Consider the following 24978-nt stretch of genomic DNA (forward strand, 5'->3'; position numbering starts at 1 on the left):
TTAACAGATACGGTACTACTAAACACTAAGGTACACAAAAAATGCGAGTAGTTACTACGGAGCGAGTGAGAAATGAATAAGAAATGACTTGATGAGGAATTAATAATTTATGAGAACTATATAGTAAATAATACTATATTAATAAATCTTTAATGATTAGTTCATAAGTATCTGTGAATTGACATATGACCACTACTCAGAGCGCGAATGTCCTTTAAACCATGAACCAACCGCTGACAATCTAGTAACGACTCATTAATTACTGATTACTTAATCATTAGTTAGTCTTTGTGTACTTTCAAGTAAAGTTGTACATCTCACTGAGTAATTACTAAGTAGTCCCTGAGTCTCTGAGTTGAAACTCATTTTAAGAAACATGAAAAAACAGATGAATTGTTCTTTGTCACTTTTTCAGGGTAAAATGAACAGATCAGTAAAGGATATTTTCACTCATCACCTTGTTTGGACTAGGGTTTGGATCAGCAGCCACCTTAACTGAAACCATACCAAGTCAATGATATTCAGCTGCAAAGCTGCAGGACTAGCAGTACCACCTTGTGCCATCTACAGGACAGTTATGGTAAGTAACAGCCGTTGTGACAGGAATTTTGACACCAGTGCCTCCTGCAGGTAATTACTGTGCTTTTTGTTCCGAGCTGGTGCTTGGACCCCAGTACACAGGTCAGTTGCAGGTCCAGCTGAGAGTTGTGACAGCATTTTTTATTTATTTAATTTGTTTTAACCTTTCAGGATCAGTTGCTTGGACTGCTGCACTTTGTGTTACCAAGTGATCACAAACTCTTTATGTGATGATTGTGCTGATGGTAAGGTCAGATCATCTTGCAACACTCTCTACAGATCTGAGTGACTCCAGTATGATGAGTCTGACTGTTCTGACTGATGTCCTTTTTTACTAATAGGACAAGTGTACTGAAGCCCATGAAGAAAAATTCTGGAAAATGCCATGCCTTTCAGAGGTGAGGATTAGTGTTCAAATCCAGCCTGTGAACGTCCTGATCTCTTTTGACTTCCTGACCTCTGCTGTAAATTGTGCAACCATCCTCACACTGTTATGTTTCCTGATTTTAAACCATCAGGGCTCCTGCTGTGCATCAGGTAAGGAACCACATACGGTCCAGTTACTAAACTCTCCTCTAACTCTGCTTTTCACATGAAGGCCATTATCTTCCCAAATTCAGAAGTAGTTATTATCATCTCCTCTAGAGGGCAGTACAATCTCATGATCTGTATGGACCATTCCAGTAGGGCCTTCCTGATGATCTCATGATCCTTTATGCCCTCCAGAGTAGCTGTTGAACAAATCTTTTGATATGCAGCATGTGTCACTGTGTCACTATTGTTGATGATGTTGTGAAGCACTTTGTTGTTAAATGTCTGTCTTGGATTGTAATTGATGTTAATGGTGTAAATAAACAAACTAAGAAAAATCATTAGTTAAAAAATGTACAGTTTAATAACAGAAATGAATCATAACAGAAGAAGAAGGAAAAAAAAGTGTGAATGGAGAGGGCTGTCAGAACATGCTGACCTACCAGTCAGCCATTGACATTTCTTGAACAAACCTGTGAAAGCAACAAGTGGATTACATTCACAGAGATCTGGATGATATGTTTAAAAAACAATATTAGACTTGGAAATGTTACCTACTTTGTCATCTCACTGTCCTTTCGGGGAAAGCGTTTGACTTGAGTCCATGGCTCAGGACTCTTGTACATCATCCATCCATACTGCTGATTGTCCGTTAGAGGCATTTTGTACAACTGGTCCGGGGCTGGAGAAGAGCGGAAACCAAGACTTTCACCAATCTCACTTTGATTCTCTCACAGCTCAACTGAATGCACTTGACACAGCTGTGTCTACTCACATCTGGGTGTTCGAATACGTTTGACCATCTCTTTGTATTGCTCATGGCTCCCATGGTGTATGGCAGTGCTGTCGGGAAATGGCTGGTGGTCAACGCTGCATTTGTCTGTACAACTGAGGGCTCCCTGTTGTTCTTGAGATGGAGGCAGCTCTCTGTTGTTAACCTCATCAGCTGTAAAGATATGTTCAAGACACAATTTAAAAAAAGACTCAATTTACAGTTGAGTGAACTTGTCTTTTACCAAGAGTAAATTGCTTGAGATTTGATATAAAAGTGTCAAAATATAGCAGGTTTTGTACAGTATCAAGGGCTCTAAAAGACATGCGGGTAATTCTTCATAATAAACATAAATTTATAGTTAATTAAACTTAAGTTAATAGTTATTTCACTGTTAAAAAACAATGAAATGCTTAGAAATCATTTATTAAGCAACTGTTTATTGTAAAGTTGCAACTGATATTTATTATAATATTTATTATTTAAAGTTGAATTAACTACAAATGTATTTATTTGAACCCATATATGATGATGATGATAATGTTTTTATAAGGGTAAAATGTGTGATAAAACAGTTTGATAATAAAGTATTTTAGTGCTGCAGAGATGTCTGGGCCTACAAATCTTGTTATCCAGATGTGAGGAAAACATTTTTGTTTGATACACATCATCATGTTTTTAATAGTTTTTCAGGGAAAGTGAAAAATGTAACACAAAAATTAATCACTAATCGTGAACAATATCGCACCTGTAATATCTGTCAAAATAATCACAAATAATCGCAGCCCCACAAAAAAGATATATGGATATCAAATTAATTATTTCCATCTTATTACAATCTTATCTCCTTTATGACTCTAGGTTGTTTGGCTTTAAATGTGCAGCTCTGTCATGCTGGTTGTGTGGTTGTCTGACCATAAATGGTTCTTGTTTATCCCAGGTCTCTCTTGAAAAAGCTATCTTGATCTCAATGAGACTTCCTGATCAAGTTTATTTGACAAGTAACATTTTGATCATGGGACCTAAGTCATCCACATGTTGTAAAGGTGCTCTAGAACAGCAACTTAAGTAGCCTTCATTTTGCTGATCATACCTACTTTTACTTGAGTAAAGTTAATGTTTTGAATGCAGGACTTTAAAAATGTTACAGTACAGGATCTGATTACTCTCTTGTTCTGGACTTTCCCATGTAACGTTACTTATTAACATTGATGCAATGAATGAATGAATGAATGAATGAATGAATATTTTATTTTCATGTCTGGTAATTTACATGACCCATCCCTCATGGAATTATTCAGACACATTGACTCAAAACCACTGATACAACCATCATCTAGCAGCACAATACATCAACATCTGGACAGAGGCATCATCCAACTCAATAGACCTTCCCCAGATACTAATTCCAGGGGTTAAAAAGAACAGATACACAAACACAGCCCCCTAAACAAAAGACACAATACCCAAATCAAATCAAAACGAAAAACAAAACAAATATATAAATTATTTGATCCAATAGAGGAATTGGAAGAGGCATTTACCTACATGTACTGTAGCTTGCTATTTTTTAAACCCTAAAGACATTTGAAGAAGTATCCTTGTTAGCTAGCAGCAAGCTAATCCGCTTTTACCCGCGGTTGAAACGTTAGCTAAAGAGGAACATTACAGCAAAAACACAACGGAGAGCTACTTGCAAACGCCGGCAAGTCCAGCTTCCTCTTACCCCGAGGATGAGACGCTCCTCTGGGATTCACTTTCATTTTATCGCCTATTGGGTTTTGATAACCCAGGTGTGATAAACCGAAGAACGCCATTAAAGGAGCTTGAAACCGGGACAGAGGACGTTTTATTGAAAACAGACCGCCTGTGAAGGAATCACTATTTTCGGTTTAGGCGTAACCATGGCAACAGGCCCCAACCCACCCGGGAAGTCTCGCGAGACAATGTTACAAACGTGAACTAGTTTCTCCACGAAAGTGTCCTTTAAGTACAGTAAGCAACAACTTCCTGAGTTATAGGACACCTAAATGTGCGATGAAAGGATATTACGTAAAATATCCTAATTAGTAATCTTTTTAAACGAACCATAAACACTTATAGGTAGTCCTGCTTTCAATTTCGTAGGTTATATGTTCTGTGTTTCCCTAATGCGACCTTATTTCAGAAATACTTTGTATGATACTGAATGATACAAGAGAGATAATTTTCTGATCTTGTGACATGAATCACATGATGTTTGCCTGACTTGTTATCAATATCATGCATTACTCACAGAGAAATTAACAAAAATGTTGCAAAACGCCTTATATTCTCCAAATATTAAAGAAAATTTTAAAAAATCTGCACCAAAAGTTAGTGGGGTCTATTTTGGGCCTGGAGTCATCCTCCGTCTAAGTTTTCTGGAAATCCGTTACATGGTTTTTGTGTAATCCTGCTGACAAACCAACCAACAAACAAATGGACACCCGTGACAACACATCCTCCTCGGCAGAGGTAAAACATGAATTTCATCTGATTGTTATGCTTATGATGACAGTCAGCCAATGTCATCCGAGATAAAATGCAATCTGAACCAACTTTATGGGGCATTTTTTAATTCGACACGTTCTCAGACAGGATGTAAATCAATCAAGAAGACTCGGAAAGATCCCCCGACAATGGTGAAAGGTTAGTAAGTGTCTCTTTAAATGTCTTTGATCAAACCTTTTCTGGTTACTGGTACACCATGAAGAAAAGTCTTGTGCCATTTGGGAAAAAAAAGCATAGGTCTATATAATGTTGATTTTATGCAAATGTGTTTTGAAGGTTGCAGATAACAACTGTCAGTTTTTTCCCATTACCCCATAATATCATCCATTATATGCCACTTCTCATATGTTCCTGTTTTACATACCGTTTTCGATTGGTATCTCACAGTTTATATTCATATTTATGTTGGGCTACTCTGTTTCATTTCTGTCATTGTGTACATTTGGGTTTTCGCCTTGCTGATAACTACTCTTATATTTTGTTTATTGTGTTTATAGCACTCTATACAACTTATCTTATTTATCTTATGTGTAATGTGATGTAGAGTGGTTGGTTTATAGCTGCTGTGAATGGAGCTAGTAGTCCTGTCCTGTTGTTGTCTGTCGATTGGATAAACACCAACTTGGCTGTAGTTATAGGCACACTCAAGCTGATTTCCTTCAAGCTTCAAAGGAAATCGTGAGACACATGAAGAAGGATAACAGTGGTAGAGGGGCCTGCTCATGTCCTGCAGCTAAAGTAAGTAGTGAGTCAAAAGATTGTTTTTAAAAGTGTGTTATTTGCTGTCTAGTTCAGAATTAGTCCTACATAGGCCTAGTGTTGATCATCATGTTTGTAAAGTGTTGATCAGGCTTTTAACTCCTAATATTTTTGTAAAATTTGTTTAATGTACCATTTCTACTGGTTTCTATTCTGAAAACTAAAACAATGTCTTATATGATTATGGTCACTTTCTTTCAGATTTAACGCAAAATGCTTCTACGTTTTTAAAAAAAAATTATTATTTACTACCACATATTTAAAACATGTACCACATAAAAAACACCAGTATACTATTGTATGAAGCCTGTGGTAGTGTCTTTAAACATGACAGCCAAAAATACACAATAGAGAGATTTTTGTACAGTTTTAGGAAGTAAACTCACACACAAAGTTTCTGGATTCGTCCCTTTTACGACAAGAAGAAAACACACAAGTAAAGAATGTATTACTTAGTATCTAAAGTGTTGTTACATATCAGTCTTAAAAAATCTGATTAATTTCTCAAACATATTTTTTTGCTTTCTATAATGAAGTCTTCTATGTTGTCTCTTTTCACTCCCTTTTCCCAGCCCTTCTGCCTGCATACCATGCATACTTCTTGGCATCGACTCACCTTTCCAGTAAAGGTTGCTGTTTCCTGCTTTCTGATTGTTCTAGTCCTACTACACTACATCAACTACCGAACTTTTGTGATGAGACTCCGAGGATCCACCCTCCAGCCGTTTGTCCCCTCGCCAAATTCCAACTGTCCACCTGGCTTTTACGCTGAAGAGGAGCTCAAGCCTCACATTCAGAGGCCTCTCCAAGATCCCACAGCACCAGGCGCTGACGGTAAAGCCTTTGAGCCACGCTGGTTGACTGCCAAGGAAAGAAAAGAGTTTGATCAGGGTTTTATCAAAAACCAGTTCAACCAGTTTGCCAGTGATCGTGTCTCTCTGCACCGTCTACTGGGCAAAGACACACGCCACCCGGAGTGAGTTTACCCATTGTTCATTAACTCAGCTATCACCTCTGACACACTGTAAATAATTTGGGGCTGTTTCAACTTGAAAATTTGATTTCAACTGCTGCCTTAAATATTTGAGTTAACTTAGCTTGAATAATTAGCTCAAAGAGACAGTAGCTAAAACAGAGGGTTTCAGGCAGAGGGGGATTACAGGGCTGCACCACTGGACAGTATGAGAAAACTGAGGGGCTTTTTTTAGCATTACAGCTATAAACCTATTCTAGTAGTAACCCAAAATAAATTGTCAATTTGAAAATGAGCATATTATGTCTATTATATTTGTCCAACTCCTCATTTCAAGTCAACAGACTCCATGTTTGATGAACTCACCGTTAAAGTTCTGAGGTGCTGAGACCTTACTGCTTTCCCTCATCCAGTCTGTTCTTTTTGGGAAGATGAGATTTTGATACCTGCATTACAAAAAAAGCTAAAAAAGTAATTTTTAGCTCAATTAACTTGAATTAAAGACTTTTATTGTAAGCCTACATTAAGTTAATGACAAGAGATTAGTCGATTCCACTAAATTCCTATCTGATTTTGCAGGAAAGTACATTTTATTCTTGATCTTCGCGCTAACTGTCAGTTTCACTCTGACAGCTGCCTTGAACAGAAGTTTCTGCGTTGTCCTGGCCTCCCTACCACCAGTGTGATCATAGTGTTTCATAATGAGGCCTGGTCCACTCTGCTGAGGACGGTCTACAGTGTGTTACACACAGCTCCTGCAGCCCTGCTCACAGAGGTCTTGCTGGTGGATGATGCCAGCACAGATGGTGAGTATCTTCACAGTGCATAAGTGCAAGAGCCAGATATTTCCCTCTCTGGAATTGGTGGAGAACAAAAACAGAGCTAAAAAGTGGATTCTAGATGGATTTCTCCTGCCCCTAATTTATTTGTTGACTCCTCTTTTTTTTTTTTAGTTCACCTTAAGACTCACCTGGACAACTATGTGCAGCAGCTTAACATAGTGCGTGTTTTACGCCAGAGGGAGAGGAAAGGCTTGATCACAGCCAGACTGTTGGGAGCGCAGGCTGCACGAGGAGAGGTCCTCACATTCCTGGATTCCCACTGTATGTGTGCCATAATGCAATGGTTGTCAAATTTTTCATGCAGGGTTCAGTTGGTTGTTTTGAATAGGTGAACAAATGAAGGTGGTGCCTAAAGTGAGCCTCTGGTGGTGTGTTTTTCTGGAGGTTAGGCAGACAGTAAAAGCAAATGGTGGAAAGGGAACAAATGAAAACTATCGGGGAACCTACTCTTCACATTCAAGCAATAACTTCCGAGCTACACCCCTGAAAATGAAAACCTTTACTGACTTATCTTCTATATTCCTGCTTAGGCGAATGCTTCCCTGGATGGCTGGAGCCTCTTCTAGCTCGGATATTAGAGAACCCTACTGCTGTGGTGAGCCCAAAAATCACCACTATTAACCGAAATACCCTAAAGTTCATTAAGCCATTACCTACAGCGTATTATTATCAACGAGGGAAATTTGACTGGATGCTCAACTTTGGATGGGAGGTCATCCCAGAAGATGAGAAGATGAGAAGGAAGAATGAGACTTATCCTGTCAGGTACATGTTTATTGTACAGTTGTGTGAGTATTTCCCAAACCGTTTATTCAAATTAAATCTGTTTTGTTCATTAATGGTGACTGTTTTGTGTCTGATTTTGTAGAACTCCTACTTTTGCTGGTGGCCTGTTCTCTGTGTCTAAATCTTACTTTGAGCATATCGGTTCTTATGATGACCAGATGAGGTTCTGGGGAGCAGAGAATTTGGAGATGTCCTTCAGGGTAAGACTTGAAAAAAAAAAAAAAAAAAAAGTTTTTCACCATTAACATAGCCTGTGTTTTACAAACAGCTTGGGGTCATACCTTGTGCTACTCTCTACTTCAGGTCTGGCAATGTGGAGGTCAGCTGGAGATCATTCCCTGTTCTGTCGTAGGGCACATTTTCCGCAGCAAAAGCCCCCACACATTCACCAACGCAAGCTCTGCAATCACCCGCAACAAGGTCCGCCTGGCTGAGGTCTGGATGGACGACTACAAATTTGTCTTTTATCGTGGGAACAGAAACGCTGCTGCCATTTTTAAAGAGGTGCATACAAAAGTACAGTATCTTTACAATGCAGTCACATTATTTTTATGATGTTGTGTGTCTTACTTCACCATATCTTGCTTTTCCTCTGTCATTTTCCCCTCAGAATTCATTTGGAGATGTTACTGAACGCCGTGAACTCAGGAAGAGATTGAAGTGCAGGGACTTCTCTTGGTACCTGAAAAACATTTATCCAGAGGCCTATGTGCCTGACATCAGACCAGTCAAGCACGGACAGGTGAATTACTGACGTTTATCATCTTTAGTGGGGTGTTGCAGTTTGTATCTCTTAGACATACCCAAGTGTCCATTTAAAACTGAATAGGGTTTTCTATTCATGCAAAAAATATATAGATATTTCAGTTTGATGTTTTGTGGTTTGTTGACATTAACTACATTCATTAATGTCTTAACTTTGAATCAACCCACAAAAAGTGTTTTCTACAGAACATATTGTCTTAATTTATTTAAACCAGGGGGACATCAGCCTCAACCTCTGCAATTTCTCCGGTGGTGTCTGAGATGAAGTCTGTCTGAGTCTCTTCTTCGATAAGTTACAAAACAAACCATCGTGGCTCACAAAATTGTCCGTACGCTTGGGGTGATAATACAGATACCTTAGTTGACTCGTGCGCCATTCTGGATAGGTGCCTCAAAGTGAGCGTATGTAAGGTTAGCTTGCTCACAAGATTGCACAATGAATCATAGATAGACTATGATCAATGTTCTGTAAATGTATTTGTACACAAATTTCTAATAATGCATTAGATTCATGTTGATGATGATGATTTTTTTCATACACATTTAAATAAAAATAAAAAACAACTTTAAAATTATGATAAAAACATTAATGTCGCCGCCCCCCTGCAGTAATTCTGAGGACCCCTTAGCGGTCACAGGCCCCCTGTTGAAGACCCAGGGTTTAAACCTTTAGACAAAAGTTACATAAGATGAAAATTCAGACGTTGTTAAAAAAAAAGGCATCTAGAACACAACTGTATTATTTCTTTCTCTGCAGTTGAATAACAATGGTTGGAAGTGCTGCCTGGATGTGGAGAAGAAAAACAAGAAATGGGAGCCTATTAATAAGTTCAAATGTCGTAATAACAGTGGAGCACAGGTAAGCTAAGACCACGATGTGTTCGGTGAGACAAATTATGTTTATTTTTCAGATTTTCCTCCAAGTTTTTGCACTTTTTTTGTTGAAAAATCCTGATTTTTTTCCACACTAAGATAATTACCTACCCAAGAATAAATGTTAGCTGAGTACATTTCTGCAAAACCACAGATAAGTACAAACTAACTGTTGCAACTTAATGTTTGTGTAGGTTGGAATCTATATCTCTCTTGCCACAATGCTGTGCTTGGCTTGAAATACCTGTTGGGCTTGAAATACCTGTTTTGGCAGACTTCCCAGGTTTGGGTTACCACAAAAACAGCTGGAAATGTCCACAGGTCTCCTTATAATAAGCATATAATATGAACATGATAATGCCATGTTTAGTACAAATGTTCATCTTGGATGTATCCGTGGTTTGCAGAAACATTAACAAGTCGATTTAACTACATTTTAGGGGCTCATTAGCCAGAAAGGTTGGGAATCACTGTGTTAGATAAACATACAAAACCAGAACACATGTGTACTGATGGTAATGTCATTAGGAATTATTTTTACCCAACTTAAAAACACTTTTTGTCTGTGTGATTTGTAGTATTTTCAGTACACATCCCAGCAAGAGATACGGCTCAGCAGTCGCATTGACTTGTGTTTACATGCAACCGCTGGACGAGCTCTGGTGTCTCTTGAACTCTGTCAGCTGAAGGGAAAGTCAACCACAGCAGCACCTGAGCAAGTGTGGATCTTCACACAGGTACAACACGTATTTCGACATCAACTGCAGCAACTGATACTACAACACTGTGCCCAGCTGCACAAGGAAATGCTTCAGGGAAATAAGATTTCAGATTTCCATTTCCTCATTCTTGTCACTCTTCCTCTAGAACAGAAGACATTATACAGTTTTCATTGTTGTTGCTTTCAGACAAACCAGTTGAGGAACCCGTCGTCAGGCAAGTGTTTGACAGTATCAGGAGGAAGCGTGATTGTGGCTCCCTGCAAATCCACCAGACTCAGCCAGAAGTGGGCCTTCATCTGACTCCTTGGATTTGTGTAGATTCAAGATTCAAGACGTTTATTGTCACTCTGGTTGTACAAGTACACTCGTGTGAAAATCTTTTCTCCACCACAGAAATGGTAAATAGTAATTAGTTAATCAAATGTATATAAAAGATGGGGAATAAAGCCAGTCTTTGTTCTGTATAAAGATATTTTGTAAAGTTCAGCCGAAGCTAATATGAGCCTTCAGCAGTCTAAGGGGTTATCTTACAAAGTAACTGTCTTTTCAGCACAAAGCCCTCCTTCTTGCGTTACCACCCCTGTGCTGCAACTCTGTAAGGAAACACTGTCTAAACACAACGTGGGAATTATGTGACTGTCAGGAAATGATCCTCTTGATTTGGTTAACTCTGCCGCTAACTGCTGAGGCCAGAAATTAGCTTCGGGTTCTGGATTATGGCCCCATCTCTCACATGGAGTTGCACTGAGAGAACATCCCTTCATGGCCAGTATCAATAGGAGCGATAATTCTTGCTTTCAATGTGAGAATGTGAGTATTTGATTAAAGGATGAGTCTAATTTATGTTTTTCTTAAGGTCAACAAATGCCATGAAAAGACCAAAACCAGCATTTTTGAATAATTTGAAACTATTGCACTGACATGTTCCTTCATTACCATGTACATGAGCACTGTACTTAATATTGAGTTTATCTCTAATATGCTACTCAATAAAGCAGTGGTTCTCAACCTTTTTTGTGTTGCGACTCCCCTGGTTTTATAGATTATAATGCAGAGGAAGACACTTGGGTTAATTTCTAATTGTTAAATTCCCCATTAAGCTCACTTTTTCAGAGCAATGGTGTCATTGTAGATGTTAAAAGTTTATTGTTAAACTGCCAAATATCCTGCCTCCATTACATATCTTTGTCACAAGTGTTTCATGAACACATTTAAAGGATAAGTTCACCCAAAAATGAAAATTCGGTCATTATATACTCCCCCCATGATGATGGAAAGTCGGATGAAGTTTCTTGGTACACAAAACATGGGGCATCACAGCAAAACGTAGATAACATCAAATATTATACAAAATGTATTTGATAGTGATAGTGACCAAGGAGGTGCAGAATGCTATCAAATAGGGGCTGGTCCCAATCTGCGAGGTCTCAGATCCTGTTCCGGCAGGATCCAGCACAAATAAAGCCCTGAAAGTCCCCGTCTACTTCGGTTGTTTAGGAGAATACTGCAATGCTGTTTTACTGTGAAGCTCCAGAAATGTTTTGTGAACTATGAAACTACATCCAACTTTTCATCTCCAAGGGTGTGACTAGATAGTGAGAAAATAGAAAATTTTCGGGTGTACTTATCCTGTGTGAATGTAATTCCAAAAACTGGTGTATATTGGCCGATACATATGTGTTGATATTGGATTTTTTTTTGCTTCTTAATATGAACGTCAGCACAAAAATCAAGTGTTGGTCAGGCAGGTAAAAGTGAAGTGAAGTACAGGTCGCTCAAAATTGTACCAACTGAGTTAATGTACAAAAATGTGAACCTAGTATTTTTCAAGTAGCCTATTAGTCATTTAAAGGGGCACTATATAGTTTTGAAAAAAAAAAATCAAAATCAGAATTTTAATATTAACAACATTAATGAGGTAATAATACAAACTCAGAGATATATATTTTATTTTTTTTACATAACTGAATAAACAAGCTGTTTTGAAGGGGAAAACAAGGTTCCCCAGAGCACTGTTTGAAGCTAGAAAGGTGGCAGGGTCCGCCAAATATAAACAAGGTCAAACAGTATGAAATTTGTTGGGATTATAATGTTTTAATTAAAGACCAAACAGACTCTTTATTCATGTTTACTTCCTGCACATTGTGGCTGAGCTTCATCTACTGTACCTGTTTGTTGTGTATGGGCAGCTTTTCTGGGAGGGGGGGGGGGGGGGATTGTTGAGGGGGGGGGGCTGGTGTACAGTTGGGCCACGCCCACCTGCAGGGCCGGCGACGTCACTGGACTCGGCAGTGATGGGAACTCGAGCGAGCGCTGGTGAGTTTCTCCCAAACCAATAAAATCTCTCAATTCCTCTTTGTCACCCGAACAGGGAAGTAGGCAGGACTCTTAAATGCGCAGCACCAGCCCCGGCTGTTATCGCTGCGAGTGTGTGTATAAAGTCTGTAGTCTCTCGTCGGGCTCGGTCGGGGTTTAACAGCCGGGTCATCTCGTTAACGGACTTGTGAGTAGCAGCAGTTTTTATTACCTCTCTAACTTCGCTGTGGACCGCTGGTCCTCGCCTGTAGCCGGCTGTAAGCTAGGTGTTGTCTTGCTAGCAGCACTTCTCAGTCGTCGCTTGTCAGGTCATGTTGTCATAATAACAGCATGTGAAGCTTAGACCTGATGACTGGGCGGGTTTAGTGTTAGCCCAGCACGAGAAAATGCGTATTAAAGCCGAGTTTAACAGCGCTGTAATGTGAGTTGTTTCGCCCTGGATGTTTAGAAGCTAACTATCCACTCGTGAGCATCAACATGTCAGCCTGTGTTATCTTGATATGTTAGCCCAACGTGTCCAGTTTTATCCCGGTGTTATGCAGTGAGGTTTAGCCCTCTGTTTACAGGATTTGTTGGAGGATTTGACTAATATCATTATAGTTTGTTGGTGTGTGTGTGTGTGTGTGTGTGTCAGGCTATTTTTGGGAGCTAGAGACCATCTGACAGAAATCCACGTGCGAATGTGTATGAGTGTTGTTTCACTATATGTTGAGGATGGTGTGCATGTGTTACCTGACATGACTCCTTATGTTTGTCAGCTGTCTTAAAGTTTCTCAGATGTGCGCTGCAGGCTGAGTTAGGAGTGAAACAAAACAAGAAGTCAGTGGTGCATTACTGAAAAAAAGAAGTACTTCCTGTTTTTCGGCTGATTTGTTAACACTTGAATTGAGTCACAAGGAAATCTAAGTTTGTCTCAAATATGCAGATCTTTATCTTTGAATGGTGGACGATGGAGGAAGTAAAGGGCTAGTACCACTAGTTTTGCTTGTTATAGACCATTAAGTTAAAATTACATGCGAGCCATTTTCAGATAATCAATCTGTGCTTTAGAAAGTGTAATCTGATTTGTTTTTAAATTATTTTAGGAGTCAATTGGTTTAAATTCAATGGCTGCAACTAATGTTTATCTTCATTATTAATCTGCTGATTATTCTCTTGATTAAAAATGTCAGAAAGTGGTGAAAAATGCCCATACCAGTTGTATTCACACAAATATTACTAAAAAGAATAAATTGCATATCAAAATTAGTAGTCAGTTTTCAATCGATCAACTAATTGATCAATCGTCTAATCGTTGCAGCTCTTGGTTAATCAGTTAAGTGTATATATTTTGTCATCTTTCTCAAATATGCAGCTGCATGTCTTTGAATGTTGAATAATGGACCAAGTAAAGGGTTAGTACTACTGGTTTTGCTTGCTATAGTCCATTAAGTAAAAATTACATGTATTTTGCATCACAGCGGACCATTTTCTGATAATCAATATGTGTTTTAAAAATATAATCTCTAATTGGTTATTATTTCAGACATCATTGGATTTACATTCACTGTTTGCAGCTAACATTAATTTCATTATTGATCTGCAGATATTCTCTCGATTCAAAATGTCAGAAAGTGTTGAAACATGTTAATTCCAGTTGTATCTTGTATCTCCCAGTTGATGATGATGATGATGATGAGGAAGTAAAGGACTAGTACCACTGGTTTTACTTGTTACAGTCAATTAAGTGAAAATGTTCTTTAGTTTAATCTCAAATTTTTTATTGTTTCAGGCATCAGTTGGTTTACATTCAATGGTTCAGACTAATGTTTATCTTCATTATTAATCTGCCAATTATTTTCTCAATAAAAAATGGCAGAATGTGGTGATAAATGTCCATCCCAGTTGTATCTTGTATCCCCCAGTTGGTGATGATGGAGGACGTAAAGGACTAGTACCACTGCCCTTATATTTAGCCTTTTTAACATTTTAGACCTGCACTTCAACACACTGCAAACACTATAGCCAACAATTTGCTAGCTCATACTTTCTGCATCTGCGTTAGAGGAAACAACTCTCCATAACACCAAAAAGCTGTAGTCTGTATCCTTCATTCAAAAAAGGAAACCGGAAGACTCTGCAGACTTTTGTCTGATAAAAGGCCCTTAAGGTGTTGCCAGTGAGGAGAAAGTCTTTTGATTTCAAATATTAGGTGAGCACTCACAAATGTTTTTACATTTTTATATTTCTTAGGTCCCATATTATGCTTATTTTCAGGTTCATACTCCCATTTTGGGTGTCTAAATGCCTTAAAGGAGATATTGACTCAGAAATGAAAATTCAGTCGTTATCTACTCACCGCAATGCTGATGGAAAGGTGGGTGAAGTTTGTAGTCCACAACACATTTCTGGAGCTTCACAGTAAAACAGCGGTGTAGCATTCCCCTAAACAACTGAAGCAGATGGGGACCCTTTTATCTGCCGTCAGGTGGAGCAGGGTCAGATAATGCTCGCTTGTGCAAACACTTTGTCAAAGTTACTTTGTTTCCTAACTTTGAAAATGCTAAAGTGAAAAAGTCTTTTGCTGGAGTTTGCACCCCTATAACCGTACGATGATACGTAGCAGCGATAACTAACTTTCCTTCATCTCGTCTATTCTGCTTTTCACTTCAGCCCTACCATCATCGGAATCACACAACTGCAAACAACCTATTCCTGAAGGTTACAGTCTTCTTGTGTGGTGTCTGGTGTCTTGTGCTGTGTAAAAGAACATTGTTAATTTTTACATTTTATTTCTATTTTTTTAAAACTGGATTTTCTTTTTGTCTGCTGTTCAGAGAAAATGGCCAACATCCCCCTCTCTCGCTCTGAGGTGTTTGGGGAGCTGAGGAAGGAGCTGCATGAAGATGAGGAGTTCCATCAGTCCGACGCTCACATCTTCATCATCATGGGAGCATCGGTGAGAGCAGGGGAGGGGAATAGTGAGCTAGTCAGTGATTTATTTATATATGTAGGATCCATTATGGATTGTACACCTGTGAAATTAAATAAAAGGTCTAATGGTGTGGAAACGTCCTGATCACAGAGAAAAAGTTACTGGGTGATTTCAAAATTTAGAAAAACTTCAGGAGCATGTAACGTTTTTGTTTTCCTTTTTTAATATTATTTTTAGCACATTTGCGTTGCAGACAAGAAATATTGGCCATAACTTCAAGAAAAGTGTTGTAATCTTTGAAATACTGCAATAATAGCACATTATGTGATTAAAGGGAATGTTGAAACTGATTTCACCAAGCTTATGCAAACATCACCACCCAGTCTGAGATTTCAAAAGCCTCAAACTGAGACAGCGAACTCAAGGTTCCTCTTTGCTTATCGTTGCAATGTGTGTAATAATTATGACTTCAAAAAGGATAATTTTAATACCTTTCTTTGCTAAGCAAAAACACATTGCTAGAAACTTTGTGTGTTCATTTAGTAAATTAAAACACACCCCTGAAATGTATTATTGTATTAACAGTTGTATGGACATCTTTGCTTTAATGTAATGCAGTAGTCAATTCAACAGTATTTTTACCTATATCGTACATTGTACAAAGAATAACTGAACTACTCTGACAAAGCACAGACTGAATATTAGCATTCAATGCCCATCTCTAATCATACTCAAAAGGTTGGTTGTTGTACTGCTCAGTAAATTCTATAATAGGTAGTCCATCCTGGTAATGTAGTAACAGATGTCCCTTTTTCACTGTTTGCTATTACCTCATACTGTTCAGGTGTTGAGTTCAGGAACCATTTCAGGAATTGTGAAACTTTTTAGACCCGTTTCCTCATTTCTTTGTTACATCACTTCTTTTTTCTCTTTGCCCTCTCTTTCTCTATCAGGGCTTCAATCTGCCCAAATGTGTTCTTCCTGTTCCTTCTTTTATATTTTAAATAAGACACGCCTTACACTGTTGTAAATGAAAACATAGTTTTGAAGAAGCATTGTTGTGTCTATCAGAACAGGTAAACTTTTACTCAAACTAACATTTTATCTGTCAGCAACAGCTCGGCTTTCACTGCAAAACAATTTGTCAAAAGAACCATTTTCTTATCTTTTTATCATCCTCGAAGATACTGAAAAGAAAAGCAAAAAGCAAAACAATGGTGTAGGTTTATGTGCTGAATATTTAGTCAGGCTAAAGTAATTTTTCTTTCCCTTGCACTGTTTGTTCTCTCTGGAGAGAAGAGTGCCACTCTTGCTGATTTTTGCAGTGTCACTGACAGTCAGCGTTTCTCTTTCAGTGTGAGGCACAGGAAGGTCGAGGGAAGGGACGGCTGAGTGCAATCTCACTCTGCTTGTGCTTGTTTTGTGGATACGTGTTGCTGCAGCTGATTAAATGGGTGTGTTTTAAAACAGCCCTTTTATGTTTATCACCAAGTGTATACAAACAGTCCCTCTTCGTTTACACACTTTTACCTACTGTGATTAGTTCAATAGTTACTGCAGCTTCATGATGATACAGCAAGTTCAACAAGTTTGTGCTTTGCCATTGTAGGAAATTATGCTTACCAGGTCAGCTCAAATCAATTACCAACTTCTGGATCAACGTGTGACAATAAAGTTACACATCTCTTTTCAGTTCCTCTCATTTACAGTTATTATTTTAAACGCAGTCTTAAACAAATTAGCAAGGTTACAAGTTGAGGAATTCCCAGCTGAGGGATAGAGAGCCTAAAAGGGAGATGCCAGGTTGTTATGTAGGCCACCAGTCTACTGTTGTGGGAATTGCTTTTAATTAAGTTGACTTGTAATGTTCTGTGCTGTCCGTAGTGATGTTTCCCTCAGGTCTTCATACAAGTCCTTTTTTATATCTGGTATACATTAAACACAACCAAGACTTGATTCTGTTGCATTCGATTAGAGTTAAGCCACTAAGCAACAGGTTCTTCAGGATGACTCCAGTAAACACCCAGACAGTCTTTTGTCTCCAGGCTGTCTATTGCTGGTTGGCACATTGCATTTAGTGGATTACTAAGATTGCGCAATTCTCAATAAGCCAAAGTAGCCTACTTACCTGTTGCCAGATGGTGTGACCTGTGGTACTGCAGCATCTTTAGACTTATTGTGTCATGGAAAATAATTACCACTGTGGCAGAGTGCATGAGCTCAATAAGAGCAAAGTAACTCCAAAACACATCCTAGTGATTCTGAAGCTTTTTATTTTTTTTTTATATTTTATCATATTTCTGATTGTGTTCTGCATCTGTAGGGTGATCTGGCCAAGAAGAAAATCTACCCGACTCTATGGTGAGTGAACCTCTGACCCCAGTGAAAGGCTGTTACATAACAGAAGAGCCTGTGGAAAGAGGTTGGATGTAATGAACCAAATGTTTCTGTATTTCTACGCAGGTGGTTGTTCAGAGACGGACTCCTCCCTGAGCAGACGTATTTTGTGGGCTTTGCTCGCTCTGACTTGACAGTTGATGCCATTCGGACTGCTTGCATGCCATACCTGAAGGTACAACTGGACTTTTTGATATGCACCTTTCTAAAATTGAACATATTTTTTGAAGGGGAGGTTAGGTACAAATATGCATAGCGTTAAACAATGTAATAACTATTCCTATGTTTAACATTTCCAATGTGTCTCTTTATGTTCCAAAATAACACTTTCATGCATGAATTATTAAATCATGAAGCAATTATTTAGTTCAGTGTTCGAAAGTAAAAAAAAAAAAAAAAAAAGTTTCATAGATGTCCATGCATCAACGGTATAAAGTGTTTCAGGAATAACTGTCTCATAATCTTTTTTTACAATCAACAATCAACATTTTTCAACTGAATAAGACATAAGAAAAACTTTTATCCAGAATATTGTTTTTCTTGCCCATCTTTTTTTTCTGTGACTGAAAATATATTCATCCACTCCAGTGGACATTAGGCACCAAAATATATATTGGACCTTCAGTACATTTAGATAAAATGAGCTTATATTTAGATAAAACCTGAAGACAATTAATATTTCTGTTATGTTATGAATACACATATGATAATGCTGTAGGAATGATTGAGTGCAGATGTTAGGCCTTGTGGATCTTTTCTTTATCAGTTCATCTGGTTGCCTTCTCACTTTTTATCTGTCATCATCATTTTGTTCACTTTTTTTATAGTATGGTTACACATACTCTCTCTCCCTGCAACTGTGTTGAGAAAAGTTTATTTGCAAGAAAGGAGACAAAACACACAGTAATCACCGTTAAAGACAGATTTGACTGAAGGCTTTTTTCTTATTTCAAATGTATTGTGATAATATCCTTATCGTGAATTCTTTTGGTCAGTAATCGTGTAGTGAAAATCTGATATCATGACAGCCCTAGTTAAAAATTATTTATTACCTGTTCATATCTCAAAATGCCAAGGAGATATACAGATGATAATCAATTGGAATTGTGAACAAGGCTTTAGTGGTTGAGACATGGCTTCCAGATGTCTGTCCACTGTAGTGGACACCATGCATGAAAGGGTTAAAACCAAGTTGATTGTCCATTTGTCTCATCACTTGTTTTTTACATTTATGATTAATTTACGACCACCTCACCCTCATCACCACCACTCACACCCGTCTCATACCTGTCGTCCTTCCCCTGCTTTTCTACTCCTTTTATGTCTTCTTGTTAAATCCATAAATGTTCCCGTCCTCTAACTCAGGTGATGGATACAGAAACCGATCGGCTGTCAGCCTTCTTCAGCAGGAACACGTACATCAGTGGGAAATATGCAGATGAGACTTCCTTCGCCAAACTCAACACACACATCCTTTCTCTGCCTGGAGGAACTGAGGCCAACCGTCTTTTCTACCTGGCGCTGCCACCCACCGTCTACCATGATGTTTCCAAGAACATCAAGCAGTGCTGTATGGCCACAAAGTCAGTGCACACACTTCTCTTACTGTGTCACACTGTTTACTTGTTGTTTGTCTGTTATGTCTGGATGTCTGTAAACACATGGAACTGAATCAGGCAGTGAGCGGCATGTCTTCAATCTCCAATGATGTCTCTTTCAGCCATTTTTTTTGGATGTACAATGTTCAGCCCATTTTATGTAAAACTCCATTTTTCACTGAGGTATGTTGCATTTCAGGCCATACAAAGAAATCCCTGCAATACAATATTATCCTAGATTTTCACAGATGGAAGATTTGCTTCCATAGGTGCAGCCATACACTCAAGTGTTTCTATTGTTTTGTCCACCCCATTTACCTCAATGAGGGCTGACTAAACAACAGAAAACCTCAAGTCAGCCCCAAGGAGTGCAAAAAGAAATGACACAATATCATTATTTAAGTAGAAACCCAATTTTTCAACCCAATTATGTACGACAAATAACTAATGTTCATTTGTGTGTGCGTGTGTGTGTTGTGTAGAGGCTGGAGCAGGATAATTGTAGAGAAACCGTTTGGACACGACCTTCAGAGCTCTGAAGAGCTGTCCACTCACCTCTCCTCCCTCTTCACCGAAGACCAGATCTATCGTATTGATCACTATCTGGGCAAGGAGATGGTGCAGAACCTCATGGTGCTCAGGTGAGAAAACCATCTTATGATAAACTTGCTTAACTCAGATGTATTTATTATATAATAGGGGTTGGGGAGAAAAATAATTCTTAGATGAATCATGATTCTCTCTTGAAAGATTTCAACTCGATGCAGATAATGGAAATAACTCGACATCATGATTGCTTCTTATAATTTTTTAAGATGGGGCTGTGCACTCCTTATGACTGAACCAATTGTTTGGTAAGACGTAACAGACTTAACAAAACATGTACGTCGTGTTTAGTTTTAAGCTCTGCTACTTCTTTAGGTGTGGTGAGGATGACCGAGCATGAGAAAAAAGATACTGGATGTAAATTAAACTGTTTATTTTAATCATGGATCATTACAAATATGCTTTCATTTAAAAGAGGCACGTAGTCAGAGTGAGGAAAAATGAATCATGTATAGAAATCAAAATTCTGATGTATCAAGATGAATTACTCATTTTATAATCGCATATTAGCCCTCTTAGTCAGAGGTATCTAGAGGTTACCGCCCTATTATGTGATACCTTGTTAAGATTAAACAGTCAATTTGCTGTGAACTGGGATAAAGTTTGCTGGTCAACATGTACAGGAAGTCACAGAGGGCTTGACTGATAATAACCATAAACAATTCAGTAGATAGACCCACTAATAAATTAAATGATAAGGATAATTTGGAGAGTGAGCTAATTTAAATATATCGCCAGAAACATGGAAGAATATAAGCTGTAATACATGGAGAAGAACCTCTTTTGGATAGAGTAGTGTTGGAAAGTCCTGTTTGGCAGTAATACTGGACAAGTAATTAGAATCATGGATGCCATATTTCACAGTGCAGTCTTTTTGGGGCCAGAGCAACAAACTCAAAACACACACTACTACCAGCACGTTTCTTATTTGTTATATAAATGTTGGTCGTTCTCCCTGTGCATTGTCATTCTTTGTGTGGTCTTTTTAGATTTAAGATCCGCTGGTGATTTAAACTAATCTGAATTATGCAATACTTCAGTTTTAGCTGGTTTGTGGTTCAGAAAAGCCTCTGTGAATATCATACAAAGAAAAACACAAAATTAGCCTCCAACCAAGAACATACCAGGAGAAAATGGTTATGCATGTCGTCATGAACGGCTGTCTTTTCACGCTGTGTGCACTGCTGAGCAGAGAGCGATTACATGATGTTCTTTGCAGGTTTGGGAACCGCATCTTCGGGCCAATCTGGAACAGGGACAGTTTGGCCTGTGTCGTTCTCACCTTTAAGGAACCGTTCGGCACTCAGGGACGAGGAGGATACTTTGATGATTTTGGCATCATCCGGTGAGGGGAAAAACAAACATTTAATTGTATTTATACACAGGTTATAAAAGCTAAATTAAGAGGGCTATAGAATCTTGAATCTTTAATTAATCATTAGCAGCTCACTGCAAATTATTATACTATAGATTCTGGATAGATTTGACCAGTTTAACAGTAGTAACGTGATGAGTTCTAATATTATTGAACATGATCACAATCTCCTCTCTGTCTTTTGTGTGACCACCTGTTCTCTTTGTCATGATCAGCGATGTCATGCAGAACCACTTGCTGCAGATGCTCTGCCTGGTTGCCATGGAGAAACCAGCATCCACCAGCTCTGATGACGTCAGGGATGAAAAGGTACAAAACTGTCGGCTAGAGACTCGACACTGTCAACACCTCCTCCAAGGCTACAATGAGATGTGTTATGATTTATGTTTCTCAGTGTGAACATGGACAATCTCTCTCCTCTTGTAGGTGAAGGTGCTGAAGTGCATCGCTCCAGTGACCATGTCAGATGTGGTGCTTGGTCAGTATGTGGGCGATCCAGATGGAGAGGGAGAAGCCAAACTGGGTTATCTTGATGATCCAACAGTTCCTAAAGGATCAGCTCAGGCCACCTTCACCACTGCTGTACTCTACGTGCACAACGAACGCTGGGACGGTAAACATGCTGTGCCCTTTACAAAACAAATCCTGATCTCACACCATCACGTTCTTTCTCATAACGCATTGGCATTTAAATTATTACTCCTCAGGTGTTCCTTTCATCCTTCGCTGTGGAAAAGCTCTGAATGAGAGGAAAGCTGAGGTGCGGCTGCAGTTCACAGACGTCCCGGGGGACATTTTTGCAAATCAGTGTGTCAGGAACGAGCTGGTGGTGCGTGTGCAGCCCAACGAGGCTGTCTATGCCAAGATGATGAGCAAGAAACCAGGCGTGTACTTTAGCCCCGAGGAAACTGAGCTGGACCTCACCTACAAGAGCAGATACAAGGCAGGTTCAAGTTGATTTATGTATGCAGCAAACTTTATCACCATCATGTCACGAAAACTACTTGGCATAAAAAATGGAGTAAGACGTTGTAGTTTTATTTCTTTTAATATTTTTTTGAGTTCCCCCTTATTTGTTATTGTTTGTTTCAAGTCTTCATTTATATTTTATTTTAAGTTATTTTTAGTTATCTGTAGATATTTCTATTCTATATTTGTTGTTTTTGTTTTTAGTTCACCTTCGCTCTGGCAATGAAGCGCCTGTTTTCAATGCCAATAATACCCTCTTTGAATTGAATGAAACAGAAAACCCGAACTAGTAATTTAAGACAGGACAAGGAAAGATAACAAAGCTATCGTGTAACATCTCAAATTTCTTTACTGTACAAAATTGTTTTATAGGATGTGAAACTTCCAGACGCTTACGAACGTCTCATCCTGGATGTCTTCTGTGGAAGTCAGATGCACTTTGTACGCAGGTCTGTCTTTGTTTTACAATACTGTTGTTTCGTGTTTTGACTTATAAACTAAACCCGTCTGTTCAAATAGTATGTTGCATGTGCTTTATGTGAGCTAACAGCTTTTTGACACTAGATGGCGACATAGTGCATCATTTGTGCCTGAGCATTAAGGAAGCTGTTGTGTTCTACTTCTGTTTTCCTTGCTCTGTTATGTCCTTCACCACATGTTGAATTATTTTCTCCCTGCAGTGATGAACTAAGGGAAGCATGGAGGATCTTCACACCTCTTCTTCATCACATAGACAAAGAGAAGCCCAAACCTATTCCTTACAAATACGGAAGGTAGGAAATGTTGCTCATTTCACCCTCATTCAAAGAGGAATGCCGAGAGTTGATTACAACTGTTTCTCTTTTCCTCACAGCCGAGGGCCGACAGAAGCAGACGACCTCGCGAAGAGAGTTGGATTTCGCTATGAGGGCACTTACAAATGGGTCAATCCTAACAAACTGTGAATCATGATCAGATGAGAGAGGAGTAGAAGTAGGATAGTAGGTGGGGTGCAGCAGGGTAAGTGAGCAGTATAATGTTCCAACACTTGAGTGAGGAAGGAGGTGTTTCCACCATGTGGATCCATCACAGTAGCAGCAAAGAAGAAAGAGACAATGAGTATTTCTCAGGTATAACAATTATTCCTTGGAGCCAGTTCATCAGACATTCGAAAGATCTATGAATTCATGCTGTCATCATGTGCTTATTCCAGTTTTGGCGGTAGAATTTATTTTTTTATTCATACATTCAGAGCAGCTTTTATTAAAGAGGTGGGACCAAGTCAGTTGGAGAGGGAACAAAAAAATCTGAACCAGGATATTTTTGTGAACAAAATAAATGTCTGATGAAGTAGCTCCATGTACGTCCCTGTCTCCAGTAATTCGGTCTCAATTTGTCAGGATGGTAAATGGAAGAACTGAGAAACAAGAACAGAGCAGAGCAATAACAAAACACTCAGCTGAGTCACGATCACCCACTGTAAGTACTGTACCAAAGATGGTAACTGAACACAGCCGATGAGACGAGGAGCAACAGGAATGTTTGTTCACTTGCTGTCTCTTGTAACCATTGTGATTGTAATACCGTTACGCTTTGACTGCATTTATTATACTTAGAGCATTTCTTTTCACAACTTCATTACAGCGTAATCACTTTTTGCCTCCTCTGCCAAGGCTGCTTAAGAGAAATACTCTGTGGTGTAAAAAGGGCAATGCAGGCAGTTTCTCTTGAAAGCATTCATACTGCAATAGTCTTAAGTGTCCTTAGGACAAGCAAAACACACTGTCTTGTTTAGAAGCCTCCTTCTGAGCTTAATTCCCTTTGTTTACATTTTTAAGTTTATTTAAGTTGCTGATATTCATTCCATATTTCAAAACATCCAGACAGCAGCGGTGTGTATCACAGGTCCACAGTGAATGTCTTTGTAATGACGCACTGTATACTGCTGTAAACTGCATACTTGCATGTAAAGCAAACATTTTCACTACTTGTAATAAACTAGTTTTGCTTCTCTGTTGGTGTGTTTCATGCTCTGTGGTGCTGATGGGTTTTTTGCTTCACTCAGGTCACTAAGCTATGTCAAGATAGGTGTATGCTGAGAGTTTCTTTCAAATTGGCGGCAGCATTTAAATAAAATCCTAAATTAGATGGGCAGATCGGTGTCATTCATATATTAACGCTAAACATTAAGCTAGAGCCAGCAGGAGGTTAGTTTAGCTGAGCACACAGACCTGCAGGAGAGAAAAACAGCCAGTCTCAACAATGGTGTTCCTTGTGAGTCTGAAGTGATTCATTTTGAATGTGATTCAGTCATTATATCACACAGTGAATCTGTCCTTCATCGTCTGCAATACTTTCTCTCGCTTGTTTTTAGTGCAGTGCAGAATCAGTTTTCTGTCCTTTGCTCAGTGTCTTTCAAGGATTCAAGGTTTTTTTTCACAAGTAATGTGCACTAAAATTCAATGTGGCTGACTCATTAAAAGGTGGCCTTTCTTTAACAAGAGTTTACATTCAGTCTTACTCATCAAAACACACTGCATGCAAGTGCGCTGAATGCATTTGCCTCCTCAAAACATTTAAGTCCTTTAAATCCAACATTGTTTACATCCCTGTTTACTTTTTCTTTCCTGCCTTTGTTGGCACATTGCTGTGTTTCTTGGCATGTTACTGTCAACTGTTGAGTAGGGGAA

The 24978-nt window shown here is 38.8% G+C and overlaps 3 protein-coding genes across 3 annotated transcripts; 2 read left to right on the forward strand and 1 right to left on the reverse strand.

The window, feature by feature from the left end:
• Positions 1-1507: 1507 nt before the first annotated feature.
• On the reverse strand, positions 1508-3645 carry LOC140999366 (sperm microtubule inner protein 11). The gene is made up of 4 exons (XM_073469722.1): positions 3609-3645; positions 1886-2056; positions 1669-1792; positions 1508-1583 (listed from the first exon to the last, which is right to left on the reverse strand). Exons 1-4 carry the CDS (start codon positions 3643-3645, stop codon positions 1550-1552), a joined length of 366 nt encoding a protein of 121 aa, XP_073325823.1. The 3' UTR covers positions 1508-1549.
• An 897-nt stretch (positions 3646-4542) lies between these two features.
• On the forward strand, positions 4543-11076 carry LOC140999367 (polypeptide N-acetylgalactosaminyltransferase 6-like). The gene is made up of 11 exons (XM_073469723.1): positions 4543-4552; positions 5834-6149; positions 6780-6952; positions 7100-7249; positions 7519-7753; positions 7857-7974; positions 8078-8278; positions 8385-8516; positions 9297-9398; positions 9991-10149; positions 10321-11076. The coding sequence occupies exons 1-11, from the start codon at positions 4543-4545 to the stop codon at positions 10432-10434; spliced, it is 1710 nt and encodes a 569-aa protein (XP_073325824.1). The 3' UTR covers positions 10435-11076.
• A 1321-nt stretch (positions 11077-12397) lies between these two features.
• Positions 12398-24301, forward strand: g6pd (glucose-6-phosphate dehydrogenase). Its single transcript, XM_073469910.1, has 13 exons — positions 12398-12637; positions 15267-15388; positions 17688-17725; positions 17828-17936; positions 19127-19344; positions 19842-20000; positions 21185-21310; positions 21556-21649; positions 21767-21953; positions 22048-22283; positions 22682-22758; positions 22990-23082; positions 23163-24301. The coding sequence occupies exons 2-13, from the start codon at positions 15272-15274 to the stop codon at positions 23251-23253; spliced, it is 1545 nt and encodes a 514-aa protein (XP_073326011.1). The 5' UTR covers positions 12398-12637; positions 15267-15271; the 3' UTR covers positions 23254-24301.
• The last annotated feature ends 677 nt before the right edge of the window (positions 24302-24978 follow it).

Source organism: Pagrus major, chromosome 7, assembly GCF_040436345.1.
Source record: "Pagrus major chromosome 7, Pma_NU_1.0".
In the NCBI taxonomy this organism is placed as follows: Eukaryota; Metazoa; Chordata; class Actinopteri; order Spariformes; family Sparidae; genus Pagrus; species Pagrus major.